This window comes from Mycteria americana, chromosome 3 (assembly GCF_035582795.1).
Source record: "Mycteria americana isolate JAX WOST 10 ecotype Jacksonville Zoo and Gardens chromosome 3, USCA_MyAme_1.0, whole genome shotgun sequence".
In the NCBI taxonomy this organism is placed as follows: Eukaryota; Metazoa; Chordata; class Aves; order Ciconiiformes; family Ciconiidae; genus Mycteria; species Mycteria americana.
In genome coordinates, this window is record NC_134367.1 from 45,452,295 (window position 1) to 45,475,813 (window position 23,519).

The following is a 23,519-nucleotide window of genomic DNA, read 5'->3' on the forward strand; positions in this document are numbered from 1 at the left end:
TTAATAACGGTGCCATATCATTCCTCCACACCTGTGGCATACATTCCTTCCAGAGCTCGTTGTACCCTGTGCGTAGAATCATCGTAGAGTGGACAGCTGTACCCAGTGTTCAAGCAGTATGATAGGAACCGCTTCCACTTTGGTCACTTATCGATTGACCTTGAGATCTGGGGCACTGTGACTCACCTTGTTATTTCCAATTAAGTTGCTTGGTATTTGCTGGATAGTTATTGCAAATTAAAATCTTAATGCCCTATGGAAAAGAAAAAAACCAGTTTTACAATGGATCAAATTCCTAATTGCTATGTAAATCTTCTCAAGTAAAAAAAAAAAAAAAAAGTGATCTATGCAGCATTTAGTAATTTGATCTGCCTCAAAATTTTTATAATTTGATATGACATATTCTTCAGACTTTAAGTATCAGCTATAAATACGGAACTTGTGCTTTCTGAAATCAGCCAAACAGTTTCTATTATTAATGGACAAAAAGCTTTGTTAGAAAATTGTGGAATGAGATTTATGTTCTGTAGGAAGGTGGCAAAAAAGTTACTATATACTATGTTCCTGATTCTAATAATTTAGAAAAAAGCACGGGTTGATTAAAAAGTAATAATGTTTTGTATTTAAACTGAGATTATTAATGGTTTTATATCTAGGGGGATTTTGCCTAATTTGAGCTACCCAAGTATTCATTTTCTAAGATTTAGGAGAATGACGCCAAGCTTCATTCAGAGTCAGTGAAGAGAAACGAGCATTTCCAGAGGATGATAAAGGCGGATAGAAGATTTATTTAAAATGAAATGAATCACCATCTGGAAGTGCCAGATCTCCCTCCACTGGTCATAAAGACTAGACTAACATGCTTCAAACTTAGCTGTTAGAATTACCTAAGATTATTTCTACCCTTTAGTTTTTTCTGGATTTTCTCAGAGGAATTCTTGGAAGAACCTTGCAGACTTTCTAACCCTGAAGAAGCCATTGCTGTGGGAAACTTAACCTTTCGCTACTTTTTATGAGATATTTTTTTTTTTCCATATAAGCGCAGGACTGCAGTGGACAGGATTCTGGGAACATCAGATGTTGGAGTTGCCTTGAATAAAACTGAGATGACAACACTATACATCAGTGTGACAGAAAGAACTTGCCTACCGTAGCTTCTGGTTTCTAAGGCTTATAGATTTGATTAATATACCAGCCTACCTTCAGCTCTATCTGGAGAGGCTGTCATGCAATTCTTAAGATCTCACAGATTACTCAAGAAATATGTTCATTTCTACATGGGGCTCTATCAGAAGGAATCAGCATGATTTTTTTCTGTTTGTTTTCTTTTTTGCCACTCTTGTAAAACAGCTTGTACAAGAATCTGGATATTTGCTTACTACAGAGCCCTTTTATGGTTTTCTACATGTTCTGTGTCTACTTTGATTTAGATGGAGCTACTTCTGAAATTGTGGTGTTTTCTTGATGAGAATAACAAGTCAGCTGAGTAGCAGGTTTTTTTTCAAATTGCCACTTATTTCTTCCTTTACTGCAAAGAAAAGTTTGTTAACACTTTTGAAGGATAACTAAATGTGTGTCATGTTACAGACAGAGGGAATTGAAGCCACTGTATGTGGAAGAGTGGAGAAGGTCACACAGAGGTTGCCTAATAATTTTTTCTTTGAGGTTGTAGTCTTCATTTGCTTTTCTAAGACAAGCCAGAGGCCTGAGCATCAGCAAAATAAAAAGGGCCAGCCTTCTAGGGTAACAGCTTGCCATCCCTTCTTCCAGTTGGTATAGTAGTTCCAGTGTTTCAGCACAGCTGGAATTTAAATCCTAAGAATAGCACCCGATTTGGGAGTTTTTAACATGTGTACACCAAAATGTTGTGGGTTTTTTTTTTTTAAGGAAAAAAAAGCCCTTAGGAAATTGTGTAGAAAGACTGCATTAAAAATACAGAGTTAAACTGCAAGATTGGACACTTGAAAATTAGGGTTTTCAATTTTTCTGTTCAGCATCTCCTGAAGGACCTCTTCTTTCAAAATGAGCTAAGGAATACAGTAGTCAGCTCCATATCCTAAAAGATTCATATAGAGAATAATGAACATATGTATTTTTATGAATTCTTTTTTTTAAGCAACAAACAGCATTTTAGGCCAACTTTTCCATATGACATGCTGCAATTTGCTATTTGTCTGTCTATTGCAGTGAGACAAGGCGGTTGAGTTAGTGAGTGACTGTGATAGCTCTAGCAAGCTAACTGATTTCCAATTAAAAGATTCTTTTTTTTCCCCCCTCTGGGAGCAAAATGAAATGTTACTGCATGACTTCATTAGCAGGCATTTACAGTGTTGGCAGGTGATTATATAACCTCAAGATTTTCTTGTACAAAATGCATTGGTTTTCCAGTCAGAACAAGTCCTTTCTTCTTCCTTGTTTTTCATTTGAGTGGGTTCATAGTCACAGGACTTTGATCTTTCTCAAAGATGCAGATTTTCCATGTAATCTGGATGAACAAAATTATATCAATTAACTAGAATAGATTTTTAAATGTCAATAATATTCTAATTTTTTCCACAGTGAGCATCTTCAATTCTTAGAAGAATCTTCTCTGAAATGAACTAGTAGATATTAATTTTACATACAGACTTTGTACTTATAACTGTCACGGTTGATTCTTAAGGAGTTTATTTTCAGGTTCTTTTCTGTGCTGTCTTTCCTCCCTGTCAACAGATAATTTCTTTGTGTGTACACAGCATTGCTGATTGATTGTATTTTGCAATGTATTGCATTGTTTCTTTATAAGATTAGAGAATTAGTTCTTATAAACAAATCCTTGCGGTATAAAAGACTGTAAGATGCAAATAGCTTTTGAGGTCTTGTTACATGAATCATAAAGAGGAAAAGGCTCTCCCTAACACATCTTAGAGAGAGGTCTAAGGACCTAGTTCTGAGGAATCAGAATTATCTGCTGCTTTTGCAGTATAATGCGATTTTGTTTTTCAGTATTTTACCATTGATGTGCATGTACCAAATAAACGGTATTTTCCTTGCTATTGCACCCTGGAAGTGATGCTACTTAGAAATTGTCTTTCCAGAGCTAACATTTTTAAATGTTATCTTTCCATTGGACCGAATCAATGCTATTATTCTAGTAACATTGTTACTAGAACAACTCTGTTATTCTAGTAACATTGTTACTAGAACAACTCTGTTATTCTAGTAACATTGTTTCTGGAACAACTCTATATTCTAGTAACATCTAGTGATTACGGAGACTTTAGTGTCAAAGAGGCTCTTACCCTCACTTTTAGCTTCCTGTGTAGGTTGATAAATACTTCCTCCTCTTACATGTCTAAACTTTTCCTGGGATAATTTTAAATTCAGTTTCTCAGTTGGACATTGATATATTTGAGAAACTAAAGTATTTAATCTGTATTAATTGCCTAACACAGCTTTTGTAGATCTCAGTTGCATAGATTCACTGTATCATCTAACATTGTTTCTAAACTAATGCTTTTTTCATTTTTCACAAGCATATAGAGTCACTGCTTTTGTTAAATGCTGTAGACACTTTTTTTATAATTACTGCAGGTTCTTTAACTCAAATCATTCAAAGTATACCCTTCATAAGGATATTACCTTCTTGTAATTATTGCCTAGCAAGTAACTTGAAGTGAATTCCCATATGCCTGTTGTCTACCTGCAACTTGCACCTGAAAGCAGTGTTTTAATGAATTTGAAACCTGAAGTTCTAAGTTAGACCAGTCTTTGTGAAGAAGATAGCAAAACGAAGGAAATGCAATTGAACAACAGCTCCTGCTTCAATTGATGGAACTGATTGGCTCTGTTGTTCAAATGCATCTCCTTCTTGTATATAAGCTATTGTAAGCAGAATTCACAAATGTAGATCAGTGTTTGGAATGGATTTTGGTTTTGTTGAGTTCTGAGCAACTCGGGCAAGTAAGGCAGTGCCAAATGCGCTCTTTGTAAATACAATGGCAACAGAAGTCTACCGTGGAGGAAAAGCCTCCAAATGAAAATAATTAATTATTGTAAATCAAACAATGGTATCCTAATTAGTACTACTCAAATATTTGTTTATCTATTACATAATGAAAAAATATATAGTTGATCACCACTAGAATATGTTAATAACCCACAGTTGTCCTTTATTGGACTCCTTGGTAGAAGAGAGATATGGAGCTACTAGAGATAGTCCAGCAAAGGGCCACGAAGATGATGAAGGGACTGGAGCTTCTCTCCTGTGAGGAAAGGCTGAGAGAGCTGGGACTGTTTAGCCTGGAGCAGAGAATGCTCAGGGGGATCTTATCACGGTATATAAACACTTGAAGGGACGGTGCGTAGAGGACAGAGTGGACAGAGAGGACAGAGTCTCCTTTTGTGTTAAGGTACTAAAAATGTAGGTGTAACTGATGTGGTATGGATACCATCTGTAGCTGAAATGACCATGTCTCCCCTTTCCCCATCCATATTCTTTTTGTGAAACCTACCCTTTTAGGATTGACCAAGGACTGAGGAAGTGCAAAAACCTGGTAGATTCTGAGCCAACACTATTTTTCACCAACTCCTGAATGCATATCGGATACAGACTTGTTTGGGATAGTACAGGCTGAAATCCAATATTCTTTTAGGTGTAGTAGGATAATACTATAGGAATAGTATGTGTCGCATCCAAACTATGCAGAATGTAATGGGTTTGGGAAAATCTGTGTACTACTTGTAAGGATTCAAGAGGGCAAAGAAAAGCAAGCCTATTTGTGAACCTGACTCTTAGTACAAAAATCCTCCTCTAGTGCTCAAGTTGGAAAGCTAGTCTGTTAGTTGTTCAGAAGCAGTCATACCTATCCATATATGGCTTGGGACTAGAGAAGCACTGTACGTGGACATAACTTTGTTTGGAAATTGGCACATCCATGATACACCGATGCACATACAACAGATAAACTACAGGTACAATTGTAGAGACGTCGGATGAATATCCCAGAGGTGGCAAACCGTGCACCCTGTTATGATTCCTTGCATCCTTGTCTTCTTATCTTTGTTCTTGCTGATGATAACTTATATGAAAATTGAAACATTTTCCATGAAATACCAAGCAATCTTTCTGCTGCCATTGTGATTTATGCACAGCTAGTAATATCACAGCTATGTGGCATCTCTCATTTACTTACACGTTCTTGCCATCTTCTCACTCTTAACATTCTTCCCCACAGTCTGAGAAACCTCAAGACTTTTGACCAATTAATTCCTTTGCCGTACTAAATCATATTGTGCTGTGCCATTCTCCATTATCAATGCCCTAACTCAGAAGCAGTTCCCAATCGCCCTACAAAACTTCAGAACAGGATATAGTATTCTCATTTACTGTCACACCAGCAGTTTTCTTGTCTAAGAACTTTGATAAAGATGTCTCTTTTAAATGTGCTTAACACTGAGATGAAACTATTTTCTCCCCTTCTTAACCCTCTTTTTAATATCTCTTTTTTTTATTTATGCATTCTTCCTGTGTAAGAATACTAACTGCAAACTTGGGAAGGAATATAGTCTTAGTCTTGCAATTGTTGACCTCGTAGTGTTTACTACCATACAGTGATGCTATAAGAAATCTAAGGAATATTTCAGCATGCTAACTGTTTAGCACTATATTTTAATTCTTCTGCTCGTGAAATCAGCCAAATGTGGCCCAATACACATGGTTTTGGGTGATGTCAACAATGCAGAAGATATTTGAAGATTCATAGTAGTGTCTGGTGTTGTGAACATGTTACTTATACGTCACCTTGAGAAATGAGAACTCAGTGCTGCTTGCTTCTCATTGGGACAAAAAACTTGCCTAAAATAAGAGGAGGTCTGGAAAAAATAAGTTTGGGTTTGGGTTTGTTTTTTTTTTTTTTAATTGTCCTCATAGCATAATATAAAGGTTTAAATACAAATTAGAGTTTTGTTACTAATTATTCAGTAATCTAGTTACAGTTGAATGTCAAGAAAACAGCACATTCCTTCACTTCTTAAAATATTGTTTGATATAGGGATTGTCAATAGTTTTACTAAGTTTAATCAAATTGTTGGAAGTAACGTAGCATGGACAGTTGTGAGGTGGCTTGTATAAACATTAAAAAGGTTTTTATCTGAACAAACTTTTTCACTTCTGAAGTATACACAAAAATGGTTTGCAAAAGTTTTAAAGCTTTCTAAATAATTATTTTGCTATTCTTTCAAAGTGGACAAAATAAGGGAGTATGTCTGGGTTATTTTACTTTGTTCATCCTTACCTTTGCAATTAATGTGTTTTTTTTATTTTGTGAGACTCTGAAGTAGTTTTCCTTTGCTGCAGACAGAATTCCCACAGCTCAGCAGTGTGGGTGCTATCAAAAACATTTACAAGAGTCTTCTCTTTTCTGAATTCTATTTTCAAATTCCCAGCAGTTGTTATGCTGTCAGCATAAAGATGTTTGTTGCAATTCTCATAGTATGGAAAAGAGTTAATTGCAATTCCGCCACTGCTGGATGGTAGACAATATGGTGTCTTATACTCTGAGTTATCCTCTTGATTTTTTTCTTTTTCTTTTTTGAAGCCCCCATATGGTAAGTATGTGCACTATGAGTAAGTATGGCAGTCAGCTCTGCAGTTAGTGAGATAGGTCATAGGAGACTGTGGCTCATTGTCTCTAATTAAATTAGTGTTATAACAACACATGGTGTTTGGTTACTATTTAATTGATGCATTTTCTCAGTATAAAAGCAGGACAGAAAGGAGTCATTGCAGCCATGTTGCTGTGATTGCCAATTTTCTTTGCCATCCTCTTTGCTTGCTCCAGGCTACGTCAGGTCAATTTTGCAGTGCTGTTATAGCAAGTGTTCTGAAGCTGGGCTGGGCTCAACTGCAGTTTCTGTGTTGCTAAGTGTCTGCCTGTTGAAAGCCGATTTCTTGGAGCAGGCTTGTGGTAGAGAAGTGTTTCATACCTGTTTTCTTCTGTATAGTCTAGTGAAGAAGTCTTACATTTTAGAACATTGTTGGATGCAGTAGACACTATTCTATATTTTGCAGTCTCCATCAGTATCTTCCTACACAGCCTCAGGAGAAATTAAAGCTATTATTCTGTGGGTGTTATAAAGCTGAAAACACCTTCTTCTCCAACCACCTGAGTGAATTATTTGGGCAGTGTGTCGCTTTTAGCTTCAGTGAGTAGGATCCACATACCATTTTAATAACATGAGAAGTATCCAAAGAAAGAGGCAAGACTGCTGAAGAGCTAAAAACATGATCCATATGTTGCACTTGTACATATAGCAGGTGTTAGGATGTTTTAACACTACTGAAATAGCTGTTTTTCCTTTGGATGCTCCCTCAGGGTTTCTTGCGTTCCCCTCCATTTGTTTAAGAAGCCCATCACAATGCACATGCTTTTGCCTTTTGTGTTGCACATCGTGCTTATTGGAAGTTCTAGAAGAAATATCTTTCTTTAAACAAACCCTTCAGTTGCTTCATTGTCAACAGTGCCATTTTTTTACACCCTGTTAACAACTTCTTTTCAGTAGACTGAAATGTGATATTGGCTAGTTGCATTCACATCACTGTAGGCCTTCATCTAGTAAAAGGTTGGATTTAAGCAGTGGAACCTCTATATTTGACTGTCCTGAACATCTTTGTAAAATGCTGCTGGTTGCTTATCTTCGGCAGGAGTTATCTGCCTAAGTCAACCTGTTTTCAAATTTGGACATCTAAAAACCTCTTTAAGTCCCAATCCACTCTTACTGGGTGACCTAATGTGCAAGTGCCAAATTAATTAAACTGCCTCTCTATCTACTACTGAATAGGTAGTGCCTCAAAAGAGGGAGGTGCCCTTAACAGCATTGGGTGAGAACATAGGAATGGCAACACTATGTTGGATCATTGACTAGTTGCTTTAGCAGTAGCTGTTTGTGATACCTGGAGAAAAAGAGTAAAACCAGGCTAAGTGTATGTGATGTGTCCCTGAGAATTCCCCACCTGTTTTCAGCTCAGGGGCATTTCCTGAGCAGGGTGTGATTCCTGTCTATTCAGCAATCCTGAATAAGTCTTTCATCCAAGTTTTTATCCTCTTTCCCATTGAGCCTATGTAAGATTTATCATCCACAGTGTTCTCTGACAAGGTAGCCCACTGCCTGTTGTGTGAAGAACTATTTTTGTTTGTTCTGAATCTGATTTCCACCAGTTTCACTTGATTCCTTCTAGTTCTTCTATTGGAAAAGACATCAAACCATCAGTTCCTAGGTATTCTTCTCATGGCACTCAATCATCTCTTTTTTCCAGGTTGGAGATTTCTGATGTCTTCAGATGCTACTCAAATGGAAGCTGTTCCGTATTCTTGATTACGCTTTTTGCCCATCTCTGAAGCTTTTACAGCTCTAGTATATCTTTTGTGAGATGAGGGTAAGAGAATTGCATGCAACAGCAGGCAAAGCATAGATTTCTGCATGGGCATAGGCTTGATTTCTGTTTTATTTTCTCTTGCCTAACAATTTCTAAGCTTTGATTACTTTTTTTTTTTTCCTATTGCTGAGCACTGGGATGACTTTTTCATTAAACTCTCATATGCTAATTTTATAGCTGCTATTTTATAAACCAACCACTCCCTTTTACAGTTTATCACATTTTGCCCATGTCCTTACTACCTTGAATAGCTTTGTCTCAATGGACTTTCTAGCCACGCTGCTCTCACCCTTGTCCAGATCTTCTCTGGATATGTTAAACAGTCCAAACTGAGATGCTCTACTGGAATCATCACTCCCTGTGAAAACTGGCCTGTTCTCTTTTCTTCTTCACTGTTTTATGTCTTCAGTCACTTACTTATCCAAGCAAAGGTATCTCCTCTTTTCTCTCTTGCCTGGTTTGTCTTCAAGGCCTTTGAAGGCCTTTGTCAAAAGCTTTTTGTGAATCCACTTTGTGGAGAACTAATGGTTAGAGCCTAGCATAACATCCTCTTCACCAGCAGGCTGCAGCTATTATTTTTATATGTATAAAAAAAAATTTATGTTTGTGTGCGTATGTGTACAAAAATCAAATTACTAATTACCTTCTGCTTAGACATATGTAGCATTCTCAGCTACTGACAAAATAAGAGCCTGGCCTTCCAAGGTTATAAGGTACCAGCTATACAAGTAGGCAACAAATGCACATAAAGCCCATTTGAAATAAAAATTACTGAATATTAGGACACATTATGAAATGTCCATCTGCATTTTCAGAAGCTGTCATACCTGGCACTTAAGGATCTAGCTTGCCAGAGTTAGATTTCAGCCCAGAAGGGGTAGGTCTCAAGCCTACAGAATTTATGGGGATAATTAAATTGACATAATCGTGGTCTGTTAGTTTAGCGGGGTTTGTTTGTTGGAGGTGAAGGAAGAGCCAAAGCATAAATGAGCACAGTCAAATGTAGACTACTAAAAATAAAATGAAGAGATGATTTTGTAGAGGCATTTGTTCCAGAGGAGATAGCTGGTGGAGGGCAGAGCTCAGCTGATGATGAAAGCTACTGTGACAAATGACTGCAGTATTAACACAAGCTTGGTTAGTCAAGTCATTCTTCTTTTATTTAGTAAATTGTTAGTGTTTCATTACTTTTGTAGATTTTATCAGTAAAAGGATGTGGACAACCAAAGAAAAATGGTCAGTGAGCTGGTTTTATTTTTTGGCCTTTGTATAAAATAATTTAATAAATATGTTGGTGGGAATTAAGGGTACTTTTTAACAAAATTATGCTGTAATCTTAATGGAAAGCAGGATTTGTAATCATAATGGAAAATAGGATTGTTTTAGAAGATATGAAGGGTATCTAGTTCAAACCCTCATAAAATGGACCAGATATGAAAGGTATCTAGTACAAACCTTCATAAAATGAACCATTTCAAATTTCAACATTAGGCTTCTCGCATACCAAGTATGCTTTTGCAGTTATGCTGCAGAATAGAAGATAATTGTCGTAGTTTACTATTGGTTGGAACATTTGGATGTCAGTGTCTACTGACATTTATGTCACATTATAAATGGCTTCTTAAGAAGCTAATTATAATAACTAAGATTATGTTACTCCAGTTCTGTTAGACTAAGCCTTGCTGTACAACTATTTAGTTATGGCTGGTATGCACTGAGGTGGGAAACTTGTCTTGATGGTACTGTATGAATTACGTCTTAAAAATAAGCCCCTTAAAGGTGTCAAAGTTTTGATCATGGGTTTCCTGCAAAAAGACATCACAAGAAGCTTTGCCTCCCTGAATGAAATGTATTCTGGTAGTTAAAGTGCTAGTTCAAGAGCTAACTGACTTTTATTCCAGTTTTATTTTCGGCTTGCTTTTGATATCACTTGCTAAAATCATCAAAGGACACGAACAATAGGCTTATGCATTCACTGGGAAACATTAAACCAATTTAAGCCAAAATTTGCAAATGTGACTCATACTTTTCTTTGCTTGACTGGAGATGCTGGGGGAAAAAAAAAAATCTGGTTTTAGTTATGCTGCTCCCTTTATATTCCAAAAGGCAGGCCTGCTTAAGAGTGACTGTTGTTAACACAGACTGTACATTACTGCAGATTTCCATGGTGCTTTGTATAGCACTGTTCTTACAATTCAGTTTTCTTGCTTTCTGCCACAATGAAAACAATAATTTTGGTATTCAGGACCACCTATGACAACTCATTTTGAAATATTGGGACTAATAACGTTACTGTAGCTGTAGTAGTTCACTGTTAATTTTCTTTTATTCTGATATGGGGTTGCATGTGAAAATTGTAGAATTATTTTGTTTCTACAGCACAACTTAGACTACTTTTGAATACAGATCTTTTTAGCGATGATGCAGCAACTCATTAGGAGTAGTATGCTACAATCTGTCCTTTTTCCTTGTGTCTTAAATTATTTTTGTGCATCTAAGCAGAAATTTGGGGAAGACACATTACACTGATTATTAAACTCTGACTATCAAGACATGAATTAGGTTTGATGCCAGTTCAGCCAAAAATGTAACTTGTTAGCAAGAAATGCTTATATCGTTGTTTATTTTGACTGGGAGTGAAGACCCTGTGCCCTGTTACAACCAAGAAAATTACTTTGTTCTTGCCAGGTTACTCCCCAAAAAATGTGCACTATACAAACAGGAAAAAATGTCACATCCTTAGGCCCTCTAAACAGTAGGGTAGCTCATTACTTCAGTTTTCATTACTTATTTCTAAAGATACTAAGAATTGTATTAACAGTGCAATGCAACAAGTGTATTGCATATATCATTGATTTGGTAAGCTCATAGGGGCTGCATAATCATGTATCACTGTCTGACTCTGTGGTGTACTAAAAGAAACACGAAAGGTTCAGTGGTACTTGCTTTGCTAACAGTAATATGTGAGACTTCAGTACTGTGCATAAAATTGTATATTTTGATGCTCAGTTTTTCTTTTATTTCTTTAACTATATTCCCTTAAACTACGAATGGTAGCTGACCTTTTCATTTTACAGGATTCATTTTAGTTGCATGGCAAATGCTTAAAAAACAATATTTAGGTAGATTTCATTAAGCAGATGAATTACGGCAGGCTCAGTTATCACTGATTGACATTATGTGACATTTTCTCTGGGAATTTACATAGAACTTTTTCAGAAGAATCACGTAATGAGCCTCTTAATCATATTTCATGCAGCTGGTATTGATGGATATGCTTTTCAGTGTGTGAGAGACTCTAGAGGACATGGCTGATTGATTTAGGATAGACAGGCTTAAATTGGGAGGAAAACAAAGCAAAAATATAACATGCTAGTTATGAGAAGAACAAGCCACGTTTTTACGTGCAGTAAGGAAACATTCACATATTAAATTCGTTATTTGGATAAGTATATGTTACATATGTAGAACATAGTTGATATTTGAGGGGGACATTGTCATCTCTCAAAGCAGTATTTTGACTCCTGTTAATAGATCCTGAATATTTTTTTTCGTTCTGATAGGTGAACACAGCAAAGAAGAAATAACATTGCTTATGTAATGAAGGATTAAAACATGGAAGTTAAGAGCACCTAAAGGTTAATTCAGGAGTAGTACAACAAAGGGGATTAAATAGATTATGATTTATTTATTTAATATTACTGTTACATGAACAGTGAGGTGCTATTTTTAGTACAAACTGCAAAGGAGAATGTTTTGGCCTGAAAGAGTTTATAGTCCAAATAGATAAGACAGTCTCAGGACTGGATACTTGCAAGTTTGAGTGACCTATATACAGACAGGCTTAGGTCCCAAATCAGAAAGAATGCACGACTGAGCTGTTCCATTGATGTCAGTAAGATTTCTCACAGGCTTAAAATTACATGTGGTAAAAAAAATCTTGAGGTATCACATCTTAACTGAGTTCCCTGAGTAGTGTAGGAGATTGATCCAAGATCTCTGAAGTGTTAGTTTACTTTCTTCATAGCTTTTCTGATGCATGGGATGAGAAGTACAATCAATTTCCTGTAAAGAAAAAGATGTGAAACAGGTGAATATAGAAGTAAGTGCATATACTGTGGGAAGTTAATTTGAATAAAACACTGCACTTAATGAAGATGCCTATCTATTTTAAAATAATTTTAAAAAGAACTCAACCAATATCATTATAGAATTGTGGAGGCAGAAATTTGAGATGACAATTCTGCTCTTCTAAAACATTAAAACAATGCTAGATAGTATTATTTACCTTAAAAAATCAGTGCAAGAAGATAGATAGCTAGGGAAAGCCTTGGTGATTACATTTATCAGTTCTTTACCAATTAGTTTGCTAGACAGACAGAATAGATGTTCACTCACTTTCAAAATTGCTGTGGGTTTTTTTTTCAGCTATAAATATATATTATTTGTTTTTTTCAGACGTGTTTCTGAATGGGGTGCGAAAAAGTTAGTTAAATTGTTAACATGACTACAAAACAAGTTGTTCGGTGCATTTTAATTTTTTCCCATAGAGCTCAGCCTCAGTAATAAGAGGCTGGGTGGGATGGCATACTTGAGGTTTAATTTATGATAAGACTGATTAAAAATATTTCCCATAACATTTGACCAGAGTGCTTACAATATAGTTGATAAGTAGTAGAAAAGTAGGAATGAGTTTTTCATACAGAGCTCTATTGTGCTGGTTTTGGCTGGGATAGAGTTAATTTTCTTTATAGTAGCTAGTATGGGGCTATGGTTTGGATTTGTGCTGGAAACAGTGCTGATAATACAGGGATGTTTTAGTTGTTGCTGCACTAGTCAAGGACTTTTCAGCTTCCCATGCTCTGCCAGGTGCACAAGGAGTTGGGAGGGGGCACAGCCAAGAGAGTTGATTCAAACTGACCAAAGGGCTATTCCATACCATATGACGGCATGCTCAGCATATAAAGCTGGGGGAAGAAGGAAGGGGGGGACGTTCAGAGCGATGGCGTTTGTCTTCCCAAGTAACCATTACGCGTGATGGAGCCCTGCTTTCCTGGAGATGGCTGAACACCTGCCTGCCCATGGGAAGGAGTGAATGAATTCCTCGTTTTGCTTTGCTTGTGTGCACAGCTTTTGCTTTCCCTATTAAACTGTCTTGATCTCAACCCACGAGTTTTCTCACTTTTACTCTTCTGATTCTCTCCCCCATCCCAGTGGGGGGGAGTGAGCGAGCGGCTGCGTGGTGCTTAGTTGCTGGCTGGGGTTAAACCGCAACATCTATACTGACTTAGAGATGAGAAAACTCATGTGCATTGAGCTTAACTTGCTGTTAGCTCATCTTGACTTCCTGGGTGTTCATCTTTTTGACTATGGTGCAATGAAAGGAACTACAAGAATGCTAGTTCACTCTGTGCCAACTTTCCACTCTCCCTATCTGGTGGTGATTGTGAGGAAGTGCAGCAAATGCTTATGCACTTTACAGGAGAGAATGTGTCAGATTTCTGGACAGCCACACAAGAGCAACAGCTGAAAGTAAAGGCAGGCTCTTGTACATCAGTTGCAAAAGCTTTCAACTGTGAGTTGTCAAGGATGAAAGGTGACGGTAAGTGAGTGGGAGATGGACTGAGTTGAGATATTTGCATTGTGTTGTGCAAAACAAGCTTGGCCTTGCTGACACCCTATGAACATCATGTGAATGAAGCTTTTAATGGAGGCAATTCTAAAGTATCCCAGGACTTTACTATTGTGCTTTTCATCTACTGCTAAGTCTGTGGTCTAACAAGAATTTGTGTAGTTCAGAGCTATGCATTGGTGGGGATGCATATCCAAATGTTCGTTTTGTATTGTAGTGGACTTGGAACTGGGGCTGCTGGTAGTTATCAAAACAATGTTTGAGAAAGTGGAGGAAATTTGGAAATGTTGCTCTTTGGGTTGCTGTAGATCACTGTAGTAAGCTCAGCTTACTTTCTGATTTTTGAAAGCTTAGATTTATTTTGAAAGTTGCACTTAGAGCTGAATCAAAGAAAAATGGATAACGATGAATGTCTCTCCATATTCTTGCTGAGGGAACTTTGAGATGTTTTAGAGGTAATTGCGACGCACTAGAACCATCTACTTTATTCTTAGAAGAGCCAGGGTATTTCTTGAAGGTGGTAATTTAAATGGTCATTTGCTCACCTCCCATTTGGAACATATCAGAAAAGTCGGCTAGGGACTGATGCAGCTGAAATAAGGGATGAGCATAAGAAGGTCAAGATAGTCAAACTGAAGGCATTTTGTGTGGATTCAACCTGTCATAATTGGTGATCTGTAACTTTTTCTTTTTTAAAGACCCATTCATCTAAGGCTTTTAAACTAGAAATGACTCTGTGTGAATTCAGAGAAGTGAAAGAAAATTCTGGTTCTTATATATAGTAATCTGTCACAGGAAACGAGGTGCAAATATTTCTCAGTTTACTATTGCTATCATTGTTTGTAGCTTTCATTCCAGAAATACTTATCTTCAGAAGTTCTTCTGTTCTCCTAAAATGTATATGCTAAAAGGACACAATTCACTCTTACCTCTTCAGCTTTCATTCTTCAGTTCAGTTCACTCAACCCATTACTCTTAGGATTAAAGTTTTCATCTATTTTAGCCATCTTGGCTAAGCTAAGTGTTTAGGCTTCCTCTACAGTTACAGAGTAGAAAAGATATTTCATCCCACCAAGTTCTGTAAATTGGTGTCTAAACATGCCTATTTCTATCTATTTATTACCCAGAAAATACTTTCACTCACTTTTGTTTTACAGCTACCTAACTTCAGATACTGTTATTACAGGCCCTGATGACAATTTCCTCTCCTTTTCTCTCAAGTTTCCAGGTATTTTACCAATTTCCCTTCTATCCAGTATTTACCCAATGTATCATATTATTGCTTCTTTAATGACTCTATTAATTTCCTTTAAACTTCTCTTAAATGTTAAACAGGTTTTATGCAGATTTATATTAGAATCCAGTGGTTACCTCAGTGTTCAATTTTTTTTTAACTCCCAGCAGAAAGCTTATAAATGCTCAATAATAAGAATTCCAGTTTGTTTCCCCAGGTCATAGCAGTAAATTACTTATAATTTTGGTCACTATATATTTTTTTTTAACAGCATAACCATTTGTTCTTTTTCTATTCATTTACCTGTCTCCTGAGGCTGCATATGTTTTATGATTCTGTTTCTTGCCTTTAAAAGGCCACTAAGTTGTGTGGAATTCACTGAAAGAGTTTACTTGTGTAAAATATCGTACAACTTGGTTAAGTTGTTTTGTGATGATTTATTGCTTGCTATGCCTGACATGGCTGTAAGATTGATCTGTACAAATGAGGACAAGCTCATTACTCTCATGGATATGGATCATCTGACTACATAAGAAAATGACTCAAAGGCAAGGAGCAATTTTGTACCTCACCACTGCGAGAGTGAGCAATTTGAATTTTGGGGATTTTGAATATCATCCTGTGTTTCTGTGACCCTGGTGTCTGTTCTTAAAGCTGTGTGTCATGAAGGAGTCTGTACATGTTGCTGCAGTGCTGCCTGAGTGATAAAATCAATGTATCTAGACATTTTTTTGGTCTCATTTATACTTATTTTGACAGTAATACATTATTCTGATTTGGTGGTGTTTTACACCCATCTCACATTTTGCTTTTGAAAGCTAAGCAGCAGCAAAAGCTGAGCATGGAAAGTTAAACCCAATGACTGTGCTAAGCATCTTTTACTCAGGCTATTCTGCCCAGTTACATCAGATCTGATCACATCTGAGCCTAGTCACCCTATTGTTGTATGCCATTCAGTTCTGAGCTCTTGTCATCTCTTGTGTTCTATGTCTGCAGGAGAAACCATTTTAGAAAGGTGCCTTTGGCTGCTGAGGGCAAAGTAGCAAAACTGCATGCAAGTGCGCAGTGTATTAAACACCCACCAACTTGCCATGTTACTTTGAGAGTTGTTTTATGGTTTGATTATTTTTATCTAAGGACTCTGTGCTTTGTTGTCTTTTTCCTTTGGGAATAGTTTTCTAGTTCTGTTTCTGTTTCAGGCCAAGATGAGAAGAAGAATGGAGGGTTGATTCCTCCCGTCCTCCTCTTTTTACAGCTAATAAAGTGTCTGCCCACCCCACAAACATGAGGCCATCCTAATTTGTAGCTTCTTAAACAAGTGTGAGCTCAGGTAGAGCTCAAATGGAATATATCCATTTGTGACAGGATGTTGATCCCATAATTTTGGAATAGTTGTCACAGAATGGCAAGTGGATTGTGTTTTCTTTTGGGGAATTGGTTTACTTAATTAAAATCTTGACTAAAACAGCAGAATTTTAAAAAATCACTGTATTTCCCACAATATTGGCTCATTGACTGATTGGATGGCAGAACGAGACCTGGCTATTTAAAGGAACTGGAAGAAAAAATGGGTCCTCTCACCAATGGATTTCTTTATAAAAGGGATCTTTGTTTAACACATTGGCAAGTTGTACTGTCCATTCTCATGAAGGTCTTGGAGGAGAAACGAGGCATTTTCAAAGAAGATTTTATTTGTCCAAGCAGAAGTATTTTAAAATAAACTATGAAATATTAGCATTGTTGAAGGAAATTAATAACTAAAAATAATTAACATTTCATGCTTAGCCAAATTTGGTAACTTTTCTGGTAAGTTTGACTTTGAATTGTGCACTTGTCCAAATATTTTATATTTCATTGTTTTTCTTGTCTGTCACTTGTACATCCACCTGAGATGTTTATCTTATTGCCTTGTTTTTAATGTACCCCAGGGAAAAATAAAGTAGGCTACTAGCCTGGCATTAAAAGCATGACTGATGGATCTATTTAAGCTCACAAAACCTCAGAGTGTTTTCAGAGATGCATCTGAAATTGGAGTCTGACAGCCCAACTGTAACTCACTCTCCAGGTATTGGTGAAGTCTCAAGCCAGAATTTAATGATCCATGTGTTTCTACAGTGAAAACTATAATATTCAAGTACAGCAATGCAAATTAAAGACTGAGTTTGAGCTCAATTTCTGCCTGTGATTGAACAGATTTTTTTCATGCTGGATTAAAACTTTAAACTATCAGGCTGAGAAGGAAATTTGCCTGCTGGTGAAGGCAGTGTGGATCACTGAGCAGTATTAGGTTCATCTGTGTGGGAGACTACTTTCCTGGAGGCTAATCCACTTCAGCTGAATGTGAACTATCTGAGGACTGTTGCAGACCTTATCTTTTGATTACATTCTTTGGCCTTGCCTCCTGAAAAACAAATGTAGTTCATGCTCAGTATCAAAAACTTCCACAGAATACTCAGAGGATAATATGAGAGAAAATGAACTCCATATAGCAGATGGCACGCAAAGCCATAGTCCTGTGGTTTACTGGCAGCTACAGTTCTGATAGCCCATTGCACTATTTAGACTATGCCTGTACTAGTAAATAAGATGCAAAAGGGCTTGTTTTCTGGCCCTAAAAGCAACTGACACAGCATGGCTTGTGTCCATATGGCTAAACCTTCTCCCCTCTGCAAACAGGTTGGCTTTATCTGTGCTGTCTATTTGGAACAGCTGTGGCTTGAGTTATCCTCTAAACCATAGTCTGGGCATTGCCTGGGAGAGTGTGAGTTGGCAGGGGGTCAAGGCTGTGCACATTAAATGCTGTGGATGATTATAGACAGTAACTGAGTTAGGAGCCTGATCCTGCTGAGTTTACTAAGGTAGGTATAGTAATAAACCCTGTGTAAGGACCATGTTGGAATCCCTGTGATACAACAGAGTGATCTCCTAAAGGTAAATTTAGTAAGTCTACAAAGAAAAACTCTCCCAGTTCTTCACAGAAGTGACTCATGGTCTACAGATGAGATTCACTGAGTTTCTTTGTATCTGTAAGCTTAGAATCATAGAATCATTAAGGTTGGAAAAGACCTCTAGGATCATCTAGTGCAACCGTCAACCCAACACCTCCCTGCCTACTAAACCATGTCCTGAAGTGCCACGTCTACATGTTTTTTTAGCTCCTCCAGGGATGGTGACTCTACCACTTCCCTGGGCAGCCTGTTCCAATGTTTGACCACCCTTTCAGTAAAGACATTTTTCCTAATATCCAATCTGAACCTTTCCTGATGTAACTTGAGGCCATTTCCTCTCATCCTAAGCTTGTGGGACATCCAGCCCTTGATCAGAATAGAAACTTTATTAGTAGCCACACTTTTTTGGTGGTTCCTATGTACAGGTAGGCAGTGTACAGATAGTTGCTGTAGCACAGTCAGAGAATGCAGAGCATGCAGAATCTTGTATCACTGAGCATTTCCAGCCTTTCTGCAGGCACTCTGTGACAGAACTGAGTGTACAGAATGTGGGCAAATCTACCCCTGTACAAGCTATGTAGACAGGTGTTGCTTTGAGACTTTACTCTCTTTATTCAGGAATTTATGTGGGAAAGGGAATATTATCCAAAAAGTTTATTTAGTAGTGAATTTCTGAGAAGAGAAGCTTGTCTTTTCCAGACACAAACTGAAGGTCTGCCTTTGCAAGGAGCAGGTGGCTGTTGGGTACCTTGCAGCTCCTGGCAAGCCCTGAAGCCTCACAATAGCTATTACAGCTCATTTGATACAATGACAATGAAATGTCCAACTCTGATTACATTTTTAATAGAATTAGAAAAGTGTTTGAACTTGTTAGAAAATTTATTTTCTATCTAGATGTATTTCATGGCTGTGTTTTACTACACTTGTTTGATAAACCTTTTAAACTTTTTGACACTTCTGTTGCCAGTTTGGAAGAAGCCCTGATATCACTTTATTGAAATAGAAATTGCAAAAATACAAGGAGTGACCATGTGATAAATGTCACTCTTGCTTATACTGGATGATTTCCAGGCAACAGACTTATGTCAAATTATGATGGTTTAATGATGAAAATGCTAACACTTTCAGAAGAAATTACTTGCAGGAAACACTCAGCTCTTGAAAGAAGCCACCTGGGTCTAGGTGAATGCTATGTGCTAAACTGTTAGAGGGGGTAGGACTTATTTTGTAAGAAGTGCTCCTTTACTGGAGTCCTCCAAGGTGACGTTTGGTAGCCTCTGAAGAGACATTTACAGTTTGGCACAAAACCTACTGGGGATAAGTTTAGACTCTCTTTAGCAATGACAGATGGTAGAACTGTTCAGTTTATTTGTTCGCAGTTTACTGTCTGAAGACTGTGAGTGGTATATTTTGTTAAAAAATGTGTGGGAGAGTGACAAAGATAAAGGTTGCTTTTCTGGAAAAGTATTGGACTGGAGAATGTGACTGATAAGAGGAGGGAAGGAGTGGTAAGTAGGGATACTGCAGCGGGAGTGCAATCTGGGAGGGAAGAGTGAGGGACAAAGACAGGAGTCTAAGTTTAACAGGGGTGGGAAGAAAAAGATTCCTACAGGGACTCAAAGTCTGAGTAGGGTTGCTTCAGTCCAGGGAAGCTCTGAAGACTGATGGTCTGGAAAGCAAGACTGGATGAAAGAGACAGTTGCTCTCCTCAATGTTATTTTCAGGGAAGTTCCATAGCACCTTGCCAATCTTCAGTTTAGGTTTTATTATCTGAGAAACTGGAGCAATAACAAGTAAGGAGAGGTTGTAAGTTTAGGTGACTGCATCTCCATCCTTGCTCCTCATTCAATGACTTAAGTATTATTCTGTTCATATTCCAGTCTGAGGTGCTGATTTGGAAAGGATTGTTTATAAAAGATAGTGTGTTAATGCCCTTTCTTCTCATACAAGTAACTGTGTACGGCTTATTGTTTCTTCTTATATATAATGATACTATACATAAGTATTATTTCTAGTGGTGCTTGTGTAGATTTTTTTTTTTTTCCCCCAGAATCCAGTTCTTTATCTTTTTTTATTGAATGATACCTTATTGTCTGACTGTTTCCATTCATTGCACCTGAATTACTTAATTAGGAAGTATATATACATGGATGAAAGGGATTTGTTTCAGTTTTTTCAGAATAAGTTTTTGTATTTCCTTATTGATAAAAGGACTCAGTTGCAAGATTGATTGCTATGGGGTTGGTATTGAAAACTTGGTATAGATTTCATTCTAACTCCCAAGTCTGTTGCTATTTAGAATTCTTATCCAAGGAAAAACAAAGGTTAGTGAAGGTGGAAAAATCAATCCTGTTCTTCCTGGACCTTCACTGGGGGTTGTTTTCAATGGTTAATAACATTTCTTTTCTTTCCATAGGCAATGTTCAGTCTCTGCATGGTTGAAAGCGAAGCTGATGAGGTGAATTTGCATGGCGTCACAAGCCTTGGTTTAAAACAAGCCCTGGACTTTGCATATACTGGACAGGTACTGTACAGTTCTTCAAATTAAGAGACACAAATGAAAGCAAACTGCAATAAAAACTGAAGATAAGCTTTACAAAGGTACTAGAAATAATTTTCCTTGTGCACTGCCCTGTTCAAGGTCTTTTGATTTAACAGATCTTAAAAGATTTTGGAAATATTGGTGGTTTTTTTTCTTTCTCTATAGAGGGATTGTCTAATAAAAACACTTTATGTGCATTTTTACCAGGTAGTGAACCATGTAGGACTCATATGCTACTTTTATGATGGCCTGGTTATTCATAATAACTTAATGTGGGTTGATTCTGTATGCTAAATAAATGTAAAGAAAGGAAAAATACCCTAGGTGTTTTCCTAATAATAAATATTTATAAACTCTTCTGTGTTTGGCAAATTATATAATTGAGGGAAAAGTAGTCTGTTACTCTCTGGACGCATGCGGTCCAAGCATTTTTGTAAATGCTTATAGGTACTCTACATCTTTATTGTAGTACTTTTCATGATAGCAGGTTAGGTATCATGTTATGTTACTTCAGAAAATGTAGAGTGATTCTCCTCTTCCTGCCCCCCCCCCCCCCCCCCCCCCCCCCAAAAAAAAAAAAAAAAAAAGGTAAAAATCTGCCATATCTGTACACTGCATGCTTGGACAGTGTTGCTATATGACTTCATCTCAGTTCAGAGTTCATGGATAGTGAGCTCAGAACTTCTTAACATCCAGCTATTTTTGCTTTGGACTCTAAAATTATAGATAACCAAACTATTTCTGGAAATATTGCTAGAACAATTGAATTTATTGATGTATATTTTTTTGTTAGTTAATTTTGAAAATTAAAGCTTAAATCCATATTACGTTATTCTGGAAGAGTTGTTGGGTTGTACAGATTTAAGGCATCTGTTTCCATACTGTGGATTGAGTATATGGCCTTCATTTTTTCAAAGGGAATTAAATAGAAATAAGGAAAGAAATTTTTTTTTTTACCTGTTTTAAAGGAGCTATTTTTGTCACCAGCCCACACAACAGTTATACTTTAGCATTGGCCTTAAGAGATTAGCACTTGAAATTTCTGTGTTTCTGCTGTTGTGGAAAACATAATTTATTCAAAGATTTCTTTCATACAAACAAGAGACAGAGATGTCATGCTATATTACTGAATTGGCCGAAGATCTCAGTACGTGGCTTGTCATTGGTATGCTTTTTGTTCTTTCAGTTGAAAGTTTTGATATACAAAATCAAATGTTTCCTGTGCTGTGGAGCACCTGTATCATCTTAAAGTCATTTGAGACTATAGGTTGATTATTCTGAAAAATAGAACTCTTGTTGCTAAACAGAAGTGTCCAAAAGATACTTTCCAAAGCCAATTTTGAGAAGATGGGTTGTAATTGACTTCTATCTGACCCATCCTGTCCACTGTGAATAGAGGTACACTCCCCTATCTTTCAGCGAAATTTAAAGTCTAATAAACCTGTGTAAAATATGTGGAGAACCCTGAAAGGATGGAAAGAATGGTTTTGTGTTATTGTAAGCCAACAATCCACCCCACCTTGCTTCCAGGATAGTATCCTCAGCTCCCTAGTAAATAATACGTGCCTTCTATCCTTGATTCTTTAGAGACTTTTGAGTCTTTCATTTTGAGGTATAATCTACTTTGAATAAATGAGGGGGCTTCTTGAGTTAAATATATATATATTAAAAAAATATAAATAAATATATATATTAAAAAAAGTGATTATAGGGCAAAATTTGCACTCTGTTGTGTCTATCAGATACACCAAGTACTACTTCGAAGCACAGACAAATGAGAAGGTTTCTCTAGGAGTTCTCTTGTAAAGATGCCTTTGAAACATAACTTGGTGATATGCAGGTCTGAGAATTAGCAGTGTCGAATTTTCCCTTTTCTCCTTGAAATTCTCTTCTGGCACTACGTTTATATGTATTGAGCATTGCTTATGTACTGACTCAGGCTGACAGAATCTGGGTGAACATTTCAAGGTAGTGCGTGGGAGTAATCCACAAAGGCTATTAATAAATAACTGGATTACTGCATGCTTACATCAGAGAGAGTTCTGAAAACAGAGTCGTCTTTAGTTTGGGTCTGTGAACTCTTTCTGATTTTAAAAAACAAACAAACAAAATATTTCTTAGTAACCCAAAACTCATTCATGCCAATTACAACCTCATATTGCTCTGAAAATGTAGGTATCAAGACATGATCTGATGTGCCTCTTAAAAGTGAAAGCCATGCACTCTTTTATTTTTTTTTTTTTTTTAACATGTTTGGCCAAAATGGTAGTCCAAAAAATTGCTGTTTCTTTAGGTGGAACTGTGGAACTGACAACAATTTAGGGACAGTCCTAAGGTATCCATGTCTAAACAGATAAATATTTAGTTTCAGCTTTCTTGTCTTTATTTCTTTAACGTTTTGCTAAACTTGCATTCAATTTGAAGTGTAGTAACTCAAATGTAACTTTCTGTGTAAAATAATATATTGGAGACATCTGGTGGAAATATTTAATATTGCATGATGACAATATTTGATGCCTGCAGTTTTTGAAAGTTATCAAAATTAAGAAATCTAATTTTTAGCATGACATTGCAATCTGAAATGAAACTCTGTCATCCTTGCATCTTTTTTTTTTTTTTTTTTTTTTTTCAGTTTGAGATATGCCTGTAGACTTAAAATACCAACTTTATCTTCCTGTCTACCTAGGCAGACATTGCCTTATCATAATTACTGCTGGAAATACTTTGCTTTTAAGTGAAAATTGACT

General features: G+C 36.9%; 1 protein-coding gene across 7 annotated transcripts in view; it reads left to right on the forward strand.

The window, feature by feature from the left end:
- The window catches only part of KLHL32 (kelch like family member 32), a 97,184-nt gene that overhangs the window by 4,243 nt on the left and 69,422 nt on the right, over positions 1-23,519 (forward strand). For 5 of the 7 annotated variants that reach the window (XM_075497312.1, XM_075497318.1, XM_075497316.1 and 2 more), the window contains exon 3: positions 20,647-20,754. The exons of the other annotated variants lie outside the window; for them this stretch is intronic. In XM_075497312.1, the coding sequence (XP_075353427.1) occupies positions 20,647-20,754 (108 nt within the window). The remainder of the gene's footprint in view (positions 1-20,646; positions 20,755-23,519) is intronic. 7 annotated transcript variants of the gene reach the window in all.